This window comes from Tribolium madens, unplaced genomic scaffold, assembly GCF_015345945.1.
Source record: "Tribolium madens isolate multiple individuals breed KSU strain unplaced genomic scaffold, Tmad_KSU_1.1 Scaffold_11;HRSCAF=98;Tcas5.2_LG3b, whole genome shotgun sequence".
Taxonomy (NCBI): domain Eukaryota; kingdom Metazoa; phylum Arthropoda; class Insecta; order Coleoptera; family Tenebrionidae; genus Tribolium; species Tribolium madens.
Window position 1 is genome coordinate 41,393 of NW_025400975.1, and position 9,219 is coordinate 50,611.

The window sequence follows — 9,219 nt, forward strand, 5'->3', positions numbered from 1 at the left end:
CCTTCACTCCTTGTCAAGAAAACACAACACATTAAATAGGTATAATAGTATATTATATCACAAGGTGGAGAAGAGATTTTTATAGTCGAGCTGTTGATTACCCAAGAGCAGCATCGAGGACAACAATAAACTTCTTTTTTTTGACCTAAGAAGTCAAAGAAGTAGGTATTTTAACGTTTTTTGGACATCTGCATATCTTACGGTTGTAGAAAAAAAATGTTGAACATTATTTTTATTTGATACCAAATGCTGTGGAAAAAGTAACAGAAAAACGTGTTCTTAATCATTAATTATTATGTATTTATTATAAACTGGCTGAAAATTTTCATAATTTTCTTTGTTAAGTTTAACATCAACGTTTTGAAACAAAACAGATGTATTGTAATAGCTTTTCATGGCGGTTGATGGAGGATAAAAAACTTTTTCATGAGGTTTCTTAACTCGTACTCCGTATTTATCAGATTTGTATTCGGGAAATTTATCGAAGCATCCATCATGACATCCTCCTTGCTGTAAGAGTAGTGTAATAATTATTGGTATTACAAGAGAGGAAAGTGTGTCTTTTCCACCCTACACTTTCCTCCAATGTAATGCATATAATTTTTCCTACGACCCACCTAAAAGAAACTACAAAACTGACAATTTCTCTTGATGTCTCAGTGTCACCAGTATGTTTTCTCATTTCCATTTTCTATGGAAGAGGTAACGAGAGGTAAAATTTTTCTTCTCTGGTTGTTTATACAGGTTGGATTGAGGAAAACCCCAAAGCGTTCAATTTAAGTTTTTTAAATGGGACACCCTGTATATCTTATTATTATTTAAATTTCTCAGTAAAGTCTTTCAACAAGCTCATCATTTATAATTTATCACTAACATTTGTTTTTAAACAATTTGAAAATTAAATTAAATAGAGGCTGTGTAAAGAATAGAATGTTTTTATTTATTTTGTCTAAAACCAGCAAACGATTGATAACAAAAAAACGCTTAACTTTGATTAAAAAAGTATTGTAATATTTTTATTCACAATCACTAATGTAATATGCCAATTACTAAGCTTTTAAAGATTGGCAAACACATCAATTTCAGAGCAGTAATATGATTTTTTTCCCTTAGACGGTAATATACAGGTTTGCTATTCAAATATCGATTTGTTTTCGTCCAAAGAAAGTTAATTGGAAAATCGACAAAAATGTCGATAAGATAACCCTTTTCGAGCACTACAAGCTCCATAAATCAGATTTTGATTTCTGTTACTCCTGCAGCCGGAAAAAAATGAAAAGCTAATTTTCCATGTTAATTTCCTATATCCAAGACTGCCTGGGACACCCGGTATAATACTTATTGTAATTTTGACAGATGAGGGAGGTAAAATGTTTACTTCCCTGGGGGTTAAACTTTTAACTCTCTGAGGGGTAATTGGACACTTTTTTTTCTGAAACTAAGGTGAAAAAAACAACATTCTGTTAGGGTCGTAGGAAAAAATCGTTTTGGTTTAATTTTTTGATTCGTATTAGGTACCAGTTTTCCCGGCCCAGTGGGTACAATATAACCAGGATGAAGACTTTTAAATTCTTTATCTTTTGGTCTAACATAAGTGGGTCCAGATTTGATGTTTGGTGGGTCAGCAAAGGGATTTTTGTCGAAGAATGGTTGAGGGTAATGAACATTGACCATAGCTCTTCCCAAATTTTTCCCATATTCTTTATATTTAGGTTTCAAACCGTACCTGTCAGGTCTGGAAATGTTTCATAGTTAAAATAGGTACACCAAAAATACAAATAATACTTGTGTTCTGGATAACGACTTAAACATATGTCTGCATATCCAGGACCTCCTAATTTTCCAGGATTTGACAATAAATTTCTTCCTTGAGATTTTCTTGGAGGTTTTGGTTTTAACTTATTACCAAAAGCTTCAATAATTCCACTAAATGTCCCATAGTAATCACCAGGACATGAATGATGTTTGAAACCAATTGGAGGTAAAAAAGGACGTTCTGAAACGTTTTTGAACTTTGGAGGGGCCCTTAAAAGCACACTGAAAAGAATTATTTTTGAGGTTTTCTAAATTACGGTTTTCTTCCTCTCCCTTTTATTGCCTCTTTAGAAAAAACTCTTTTAAATTCAAGATCAAAATATCCATGCTGTGTCCCATTTTTAGATTTCCGTCCTTCACAATACATGTTTCTTGGTTCTCCTAAACATTTAAAATTATAAACAAGTTTAAATTGTTGTTGAACTTAACTGTGAATTTTCTTTTTTGGGTACGTTTTTGCACTTAAATACACCATTTCACTGAACAATCCAATTCTTTCAATATCAGGTCTACCAAATTTGTGGCCAAGTTCCGGCGAATCTGATCTTCTTTTAGCCATTTTCTTGCTTATTAAAGTGCAAAAAAAATAAAAAATACAATTTTGAAAAGTCAGATTATTTTTGACAGAATTTTGACACTCACATTTTTTTTAATTAAAAACAAATGGATAATACCTTCAGAAATAGTTAGTCCATTTATTCAATCTTTGTTTAAATATATCAACATAAAAATGTGTTAGAACTCTGTATTAATAAATTAAAAAATGTACAAGTATTAATATATGAATCAGGAATATTCTTCTAGAAATTTCTCTACAATATCTTTAACACTTAAAATTGTCCCAGCTATTGATCCAGATACACCAACAATAATTATAAATAAATTTTTTATGATCTCAAAAATTGAAAGTTGGCCTTTAAATGCAATTAATTCTAATATGGGCGGTAATATCAGTGCCAAAAATGCTCCTGCCGATGCACCCACAAATGATATAAAAAGGCCCAAAAATGGAATCACGTTTGCCATAGTAACTGAAAAAAATATTACAAAATTGTTTTTATTCAACTGTTTTTGAAATATCGTCGGTGCGAAACCAAAACTTCGTGTCTCAAGTTTTTACGATTTTGAGACAGGTGGTTACTACTGTAGAAAATTCGATTCACCAGGCGCATCTCAAAACCTAAGCTCAAAACAGTTTTGAGATATGAGGTATTGAGATGCGCAGTCTTGTAACTTCTGAGGATTGGATTTTTCTGTAGTATAAATCATCTGACTGAAAATCGTAAAAAATTGAGATAGGAGGTTTTGGCTTCATAAAAGTCTAAAAAATTTATTTGATGCCAAAACGTCACATTAACGGCGAATTTGACTGTATATGAAAAAAAGGTAAACTTTATCATCCTTATTAATACGCGCCAAATTAGCCAATATTTTAAAGGTACGAGATTGCCATTAATGTGTGAAATAAGGATGATGCATTTCACACACTGTCAGAAATATCACAGTTAAATATTATTTAAGTATTTTAAATAATAATTAAATTAAATACATATATTATAGATAAATGTTGTTTATAGTACTATGTACGTGAAATTGTCGTTTCACACACTTAAAAACTATTTTAAAATAAAATTTTTACGACACATTGTTGATATGCGTTCTTTCATATAAGATAAAGAATAGACTATTTAATTTTACTTACATGTCACCAAAACTGGAATTGATCTGTATACAATCATTACAAGACGTGTATGTTTGAAAGGTCCATATTTTCGATAAAATAACGGAAAAGTGATTTCAAATGGTACATACATATGGAGAGTAAAAGTGAATAACACTGCTATGGCCATCATAGAATTGATAATGTCCGGCAATCTTAATAAAAAAAATATTTTTTTTAAACAAATGTGGTTACATACATCTTGTTTTCAGCAGTAATATTTAAAAAAACGCTACTTTCAACATCTTCTCCATACTTCCAATATGCGAGTATACCAACTAATATGTATAGAAATGCAACAAACGTCATTCCCACATTGAGTACACCAAAAGTACTCAGAAATTTTTCAGGTTCTTTCATTTCGTTTCGTAATGGAATGACCTGAAATCTAAATTAGAGAATTTATTATTTAAAAACAAAATAACACTAACAAATGTTATTCCTTCAAAAGCGTAAAGTGCAGTTCCAAAAAACAAGGGCAATCGATAAATAGGCTTCACTGCGTTTGTAGTCCAAGCACTTGGATCAAGATCTTGTACAGTAAAATAAACAATTATTACTACACCCGCCCACATTAAGAAATTTGCAATTATTGATAAAGGAAGTAACAATTTCAAATTTCCTAAAAACGTTGAAGCCCACATTGGAGGTAATATAATTGCCAGCACTATGTGTTTGTTTGAAGGATTGTTTATTTCCATTAAATTATTATTTTCAGCTATCTGCAATGTACCTTTATTGTTTAATTAATTGTTTTTTACGTTTACTTGAACTAAATGATCTGCAATGAATACGAAATAAACACAGCAAAATCCCAATTCAGTACAACAAAGAAAAATGTTTGTCATCCATGCTAAGCCTGTTGAATGTTTTTGCAAACATTTTATAGAACTGGTTTCAAATGTGTATTCAACAGTTTCAGCAAAAGTGGGTTTTACATCTTCTTCTTCTTGTTCGGCAACTTTTATAACAGTTTTGACCTTAAAATTGGGTTTTCAAAAGTTTTGCAAAAACTGAATCTTACTAGAATGTGTTGACAATTTAAATTTAATAGAGCTAAGAACGCAAGTAGGACAGGTCCTAGAATAAGTCCACTGTTTCTGAAACCTTCCCCCATAGCAAAAATCCCTGTGCCAACGTAACATTTAGCAAGATGCATCATTGTTGTTAAATAACTAAAAGAAAAAAATTAGGATTGCTTATGGTGTTATGGTTTATTTACCCCGTTAGTGGTTTTACTCCTGTAGCTTCGTGTGTGGGAACCGAACTAGCAAATCTAAAACAAAATAAATAAATGTGTCTTTGACGATATACTTTATTTTACCTGCGCCCTTCTGACGTGGAAGTGGTTTGAACAGATTCTTTAGCTTCCATTGTAATAAAAAGAAAAATAAATTTGGTAAAATATTTCAAAATATGAAATTAATTTATATGTCAAAAATGACAAATTTATAGCTTTTGACGGTTTGGTGTTTTAAAGCGACTGTGATTTAAAATTTTAATAAAAACACCTGATAAAATGCAACTTAGCTATTTTTCCAGCGAGTTTTGTACACTGTTTTGAAAATTTTTCGTTGGGACACTCTATATAATAAAGACCACATTAATCTACCGTTTAATCATTAGACAGTGTTGGGAAGAAGTAGTTTGCCCAAGTTAAGTCAATGTTTGCTTGCAATTGTTTTAAATTGTCAATGCCAAGTAAACAATCGAAATACTTGTAAAATTTAAATATACAGGGTGATTCATGACGAATAATGAGCCTGACCAACTTCTCGATGCAACCAACATTACATTTTTAAAGGTCAGGTAGATTTATAAGATTTTTGGTAATAAATATGAAATCATAGCAAGCACACTATAATTTGTTAGTTTTGACATTAAAATAATAAAAAACAAAAGTAATTGAAATACCAACACAATAATGTGTATGTATATTAAAAGACGAATTACGGAAAGTACTCATTCATTTTTTCCAAACTAACTGATCCTGTCAAAAGATGCTCTTTCTTTCGGGATGTCATTGGACCTCACACAGGCAGCAAGAGAACATTCTCCATAAGCTAAAATAATGTCAGTGTTCTCATCGTTCGAATATGTCCACATGGTGTTCTATAGTCTACATTTTGCTCAGTTTATAATAAATTTGTAGCGTTTGTCAAAAATGACAATGACGATACTGAATGATAATTGCATTGTGGTTTGAAGGCTGGGCGGCAGCTTTCCCGATAATTCATTTGTCACAGAATTTTGATTTCTTTCTTTTGTAGGACGAAGATCTTGTCAGCATCAGATGAAGTACCCCATAGAAGTATACCGTAGGTGGCTTTGTAGTGGAAGTTAGCAAAGTATGTCATCCCTGCAGCTTGGGGAGTTGAGATGTTCTTGATTCTTCTGATACTGAATAAAGCTGATGCTAGGTTTTTGCAGGTTTCCTGAATGTGGACCTTCGAGGAAGCTTTGCTATTCAGGTGAAATCCCAAGAATTTTACCGATGTGACGTTGTTGGGTTTTGAAGATATAAATAATTCCTGAGTCTTTCTTCATTGAGTTTCAGTTTATTGCTATAACGTGAATAACCTATAACGAAGTTGTATGGAGTGGGCGAAGCCATAGTTGATGATATATTTAAATAAATAATGTGAAATTTAAATCCCCAAGTTAATGTTGGGACACCCAACCACACTCACCGGCATAATTATCGCATCACTTAAATTTTATGGTTTAATGGCTAAAGGGTTCTGAAAATAATACTATAATTGATGATATAGGATTATCAAGTAACTTAGTCGACTATGAATTTAAAAAAAAATAGTGTAGACTCATTGTCTACTGATAAAATGTCAAATTACCAAAATCACCGCTAATTTTCGAGAAACAACAATAAAAAAACTGAGCTTCTTTCCAAGCTCGAGGAGGCAATAATGGTTGCCTCCGAATGTAAGAAAAGCGTGGAAAAACTTATCTAAGCTAAAGAACTGATCCGCAGGAAATTCGTTTTTTTTGTTTCTTTTGAGAATCATTAAATTGTAGTTTAATTGTTGAAGTTTTTTAAGTTTTTTAATTAGTTAATTCATTAATTTTTAATTCATTTATTTATTTTTAATCATTATTTCAATAAAAAATGATGATGATGCGATAATTTTGCCGGTGAGTGTATTATTTGGTCAAAAGGTTCCAAAGTTATTACAAAAAAATAAATTTCCATACTCACATTCCGAGGGCTATAAAATTCTTATCAGTAGAGATAGGACACTAGTTATTATTAAAATTAACATTATTTTATAGGTCATTTTTGAGGTTCAAATATTGCTTCATATTTATGAATAACCCTGTACTATGTAATTTAACAATTTCAGTTTTACTTTAAAATTTTTTTAATTACATTTATAACACGGAATTATGGAAATTTTATAATAAAATCAAGCAATAACAAAGTTGTAACAAATGTGAATAGTTGCAGCTGTCATTTTAAGTAAACTATCATTATTTTTATTAGAATTTGAAAGATATTTTAATATGGATATCCAAGAAACAACAAGGTCAGTTAGTAAATTTTGTCTTATTTAATTTCAACTGTTTTTCAGACCTTTTCTTGTAGTACGTGGTGCTAATGTAACAGGAGTAAAGAAACCAACAAAGTAATTTGTTAATTTTTGGGTTTTTGTAGCATTAAAATTGATGTTTTGTAGTTACGTAGAAACACTAATCCACGCGATAAAGGCATATGTTGGTTCAGGAATTTTTGCAATGGGAGCAGCCCTTATGAACAGTGGAATGCTTTTAGGCCCTGTGCTATTACTTATCATAGCTTTAATAAATTTGCACTGTCAACATTTACTTGTAAATAGTGTATTATTTCATTTAAATATGTTAATATGTCTATTGATTACTTATAGATTAAAGCTTGTGTTAAAATTGCAGAAAAGGAAACTGTTCCAGTGCTACCAAGTTTTGCAGAAACGGTACAATACACTTTTGAAGACAGCAATTCTGAGTGGTTGAAAAAACACTCAAAAGCTTTTGGAATAATAACGGATGTTTTTATAATTGCTGCAGAGTATGGATTTTGCGTTGTTTACTTCATATTTGTTTCTAAACATCTTGGCGAGGTAAAAAACAAAGAGTGTTCACAAAAAAACTGCAATAAAAATTTAAGAAAAACAAGCTTTATTTTTTTAGTATTCTAAATGATGTATGTAAAGTAATTAGAAATTTCTTTCAGATTGCTGAGGCTTACAATTGGAAGCAAGATTATCGCGTCATCCTTGCAATTATTCTATTTCCTATGTGGCTCTCGACTTTTTTAGGTAACCTAAAATTGTTAACTCCAGTTTCTTTAATTGCAAACATAATAATGTGGATTGGGATTGCGTTGGTTTTGTACTATTCTGTTGCAAACTTAGATATAACAACTACTAAGCGAAATTTAATATCACACCCTGAAAAACTTCCTCTATTTTTTGGAATGGTTTTATTTGCATTTGAGGGAATTACTTTTGTAATATTGAGTCTGTTTACAATAATTTTCTAAAGCTTACTTTTTAGATTATACCTCTACAAATGGAAATGAAAGAGCCACGTTTTTTTACTAGTCCTTGTGGAATTTTAAATGTAACAATGGTTGTAATAATAATACTTTACTCACTTGTTGGAATATTTGCTTATCTGATGTGGGGGGATAAAGTAAAAGGAAGTGCTTTTCTCAATTTACCACAAGACGAAGGGTATTTAATCATAATTGAATTCAATTCAAAATTATTTTTTTTACTTTTCTAGGTTGGCTATAGCTACTAAAATTTTAATATCAGTTGGTATAATGTTTACGTTTGCTTTACATATGTATATTCCTTTTGAAATTGCTTATCCACAATTTTATAAAAAATGGGGACCTTTTAACCATCCTATCTTGATTATGCATATTTACAGATCAGTAGCAGTCTTAATAACTTGTAAGGTGTTTGCTAATGAAATGTTAAATTTCTGTAAAACATATTTCAGATGGTTTAGCAAATATTAGTGCAAATTTAGCAACATTTATTTCGCTAATTGGAGCTTTAACTGGTGCTTTTTTAGCATTGTTTTTACCTGCTTTACTTGAACTTGTAATCTTGTATGGGTCATTAACATATTTCGTTATTGTGAAAGATGTAATTATTATTATCATCGCTGTTGGTGCGGCTATTACTGGCACAGTAATGTCTATTATGAGTATCATACAAGAGTATAAGAATAAGTGACTTCAAACTTCAATAACTTTTGTTAGAAAAAAAGAATAAACTTAGAAATTGAATATTTTTTTTCTTTTGGTTAGAATTTCCACTTTTTCAGTTATTATTAAACAAGTTGAATTCTATTGCTTTCGGTTCTTCTTTCTTCTTTTTCTTCTTACCACCTATAGGATCTTTTTCTTTATTTGCCGAAACTATGGCCCTTTGTATCCTCCTAGCTGACCGGTTTTGCAAAAATATCTACACATTTTTCTCACAAATCGTTTGTTTTTCTTTTTCCTTCTTTCGCATTAAAATACGATACCCTTCAGATCGGTCTTTAAACTTTTCTTGTAATTCACAAACTCACTTTTTTCTGGAAAGTTTTATAAAGCTCTTAATATTCTCTCCAATATCTTTAAATAAACTTTATATTTCTCGGTTTTGTCTCGTCCGAAAACAGCAACCATTCGT

The 9,219-nt window shown here is 30.8% G+C and overlaps 3 protein-coding genes across 6 annotated transcripts; 1 reads left to right on the forward strand and 2 right to left on the reverse strand.

Annotated features, from left to right (window-relative positions):
- Positions 1-279: 279 nt before the first annotated feature.
- On the reverse strand, positions 280-2,451 carry LOC123006289 (UPF0602 protein C4orf47 homolog). Its single transcript, XM_044400670.1, has 5 exons — positions 2,245-2,451; positions 2,073-2,196; positions 1,786-2,025; positions 1,519-1,735; positions 280-510 (listed from the first exon to the last, which is right to left on the reverse strand). The coding sequence occupies exons 1-5, from the start codon at positions 2,372-2,374 to the stop codon at positions 280-282; spliced, it is 942 nt and encodes a 313-aa protein (XP_044256605.1). The 5' UTR covers positions 2,375-2,451.
- A 95-nt stretch (positions 2,452-2,546) lies between these two features.
- On the reverse strand, positions 2,547-4,994 carry LOC123006789 (proton-coupled amino acid transporter 1-like). Of its 2 annotated transcripts, XM_044401563.1 has the most exons (8): positions 4,860-4,994; positions 4,758-4,811; positions 4,560-4,710; positions 4,303-4,515; positions 3,967-4,257; positions 3,735-3,916; positions 3,518-3,690; positions 2,547-2,846 (listed from the first exon to the last, which is right to left on the reverse strand). In XM_044401563.1, exons 1-8 carry the CDS (start codon positions 4,907-4,909, stop codon positions 2,602-2,604), a joined length of 1,359 nt encoding a protein of 452 aa, XP_044257498.1. In that variant the 5' UTR covers positions 4,910-4,994; the 3' UTR covers positions 2,547-2,601. The 2 variants fall into 2 exon arrangements, with proteins under 2 accessions (XP_044257498.1, XP_044257507.1); XM_044401572.1 differs by lacking the exon at positions 3,518-3,690.
- Positions 4,995-6,916: 1,922 nt separating this feature from the next.
- On the forward strand, positions 6,917-9,206 carry LOC123006807 (proton-coupled amino acid transporter-like protein CG1139). Of its 3 annotated transcripts, XM_044401598.1 has the most exons (8): positions 6,917-7,077; positions 7,123-7,176; positions 7,228-7,378; positions 7,435-7,647; positions 7,761-8,036; positions 8,084-8,262; positions 8,315-8,487; positions 8,537-9,206. In XM_044401598.1, exons 1-8 carry the CDS (start codon positions 7,055-7,057, stop codon positions 8,773-8,775), a joined length of 1,308 nt encoding a protein of 435 aa, XP_044257533.1. In that variant the 5' UTR covers positions 6,917-7,054; the 3' UTR covers positions 8,776-9,206. The 3 variants fall into 3 exon arrangements, with proteins under 3 accessions (XP_044257533.1, XP_044257542.1, XP_044257551.1); XM_044401607.1 differs by lacking the exon at positions 8,537-9,206 and having other exon boundaries at positions 8,326-8,413; XM_044401616.1 differs by lacking the exon at positions 8,537-9,206 and having other exon boundaries at positions 7,761-7,845; positions 8,326-8,413.
- Positions 9,207-9,219: the final 13 nt, after the last annotated feature.

Coding starts and splice junctions, on each gene's coding strand:
- LOC123006289 (XM_044400670.1), bottom strand. CDS start 2,374: ATGGCTAAAAGAAGATCAGATTCGCCGGAACTTGGCCACAAATTTGGT. Junction 2,197..2,244: donor CCCAAAAAAGAAAATTCACA/GTTAAGTTCAAC, acceptor TTAAATGTTTAG/GAGAACCAAGAAACATGTAT. Junction 511..1,518: donor CCACTGGGCCGGGAAAACTG/GTACCTAATACG, acceptor CTACTCTTACAG/CAAGGAGGATGTCATGATGG.
- LOC123006789 (XM_044401563.1), bottom strand. CDS start 4,909: ATGGAAGCTAAAGAATCTGTTCAAACCACTTCCACGTCAGAAGGGCGC. Junction 4,711..4,757: donor GGAGTAAAACCACTAACGGG/GTAAATAAACCA, acceptor TTTTTCTTTTAG/TTATTTAACAACAATGATGC. Junction 3,691..3,734: donor ATTACTGCTGAAAACAAGAT/GTATGTAACCAC, acceptor TTTTTTATTAAG/ATTGCCGGACATTATCAATT.
- LOC123006807 (XM_044401598.1), top strand. CDS start 7,055: ATGGATATCCAAGAAACAACAAG. Junction 7,078..7,122: donor GATATCCAAGAAACAACAAG/GTCAGTTAGTAA, acceptor ACTGTTTTTCAG/ACCTTTTCTTGTAGTACGTG. Junction 8,488..8,536: donor AGTAGCAGTCTTAATAACTT/GTAAGGTGTTTG, acceptor AACATATTTCAG/ATGGTTTAGCAAATATTAGT.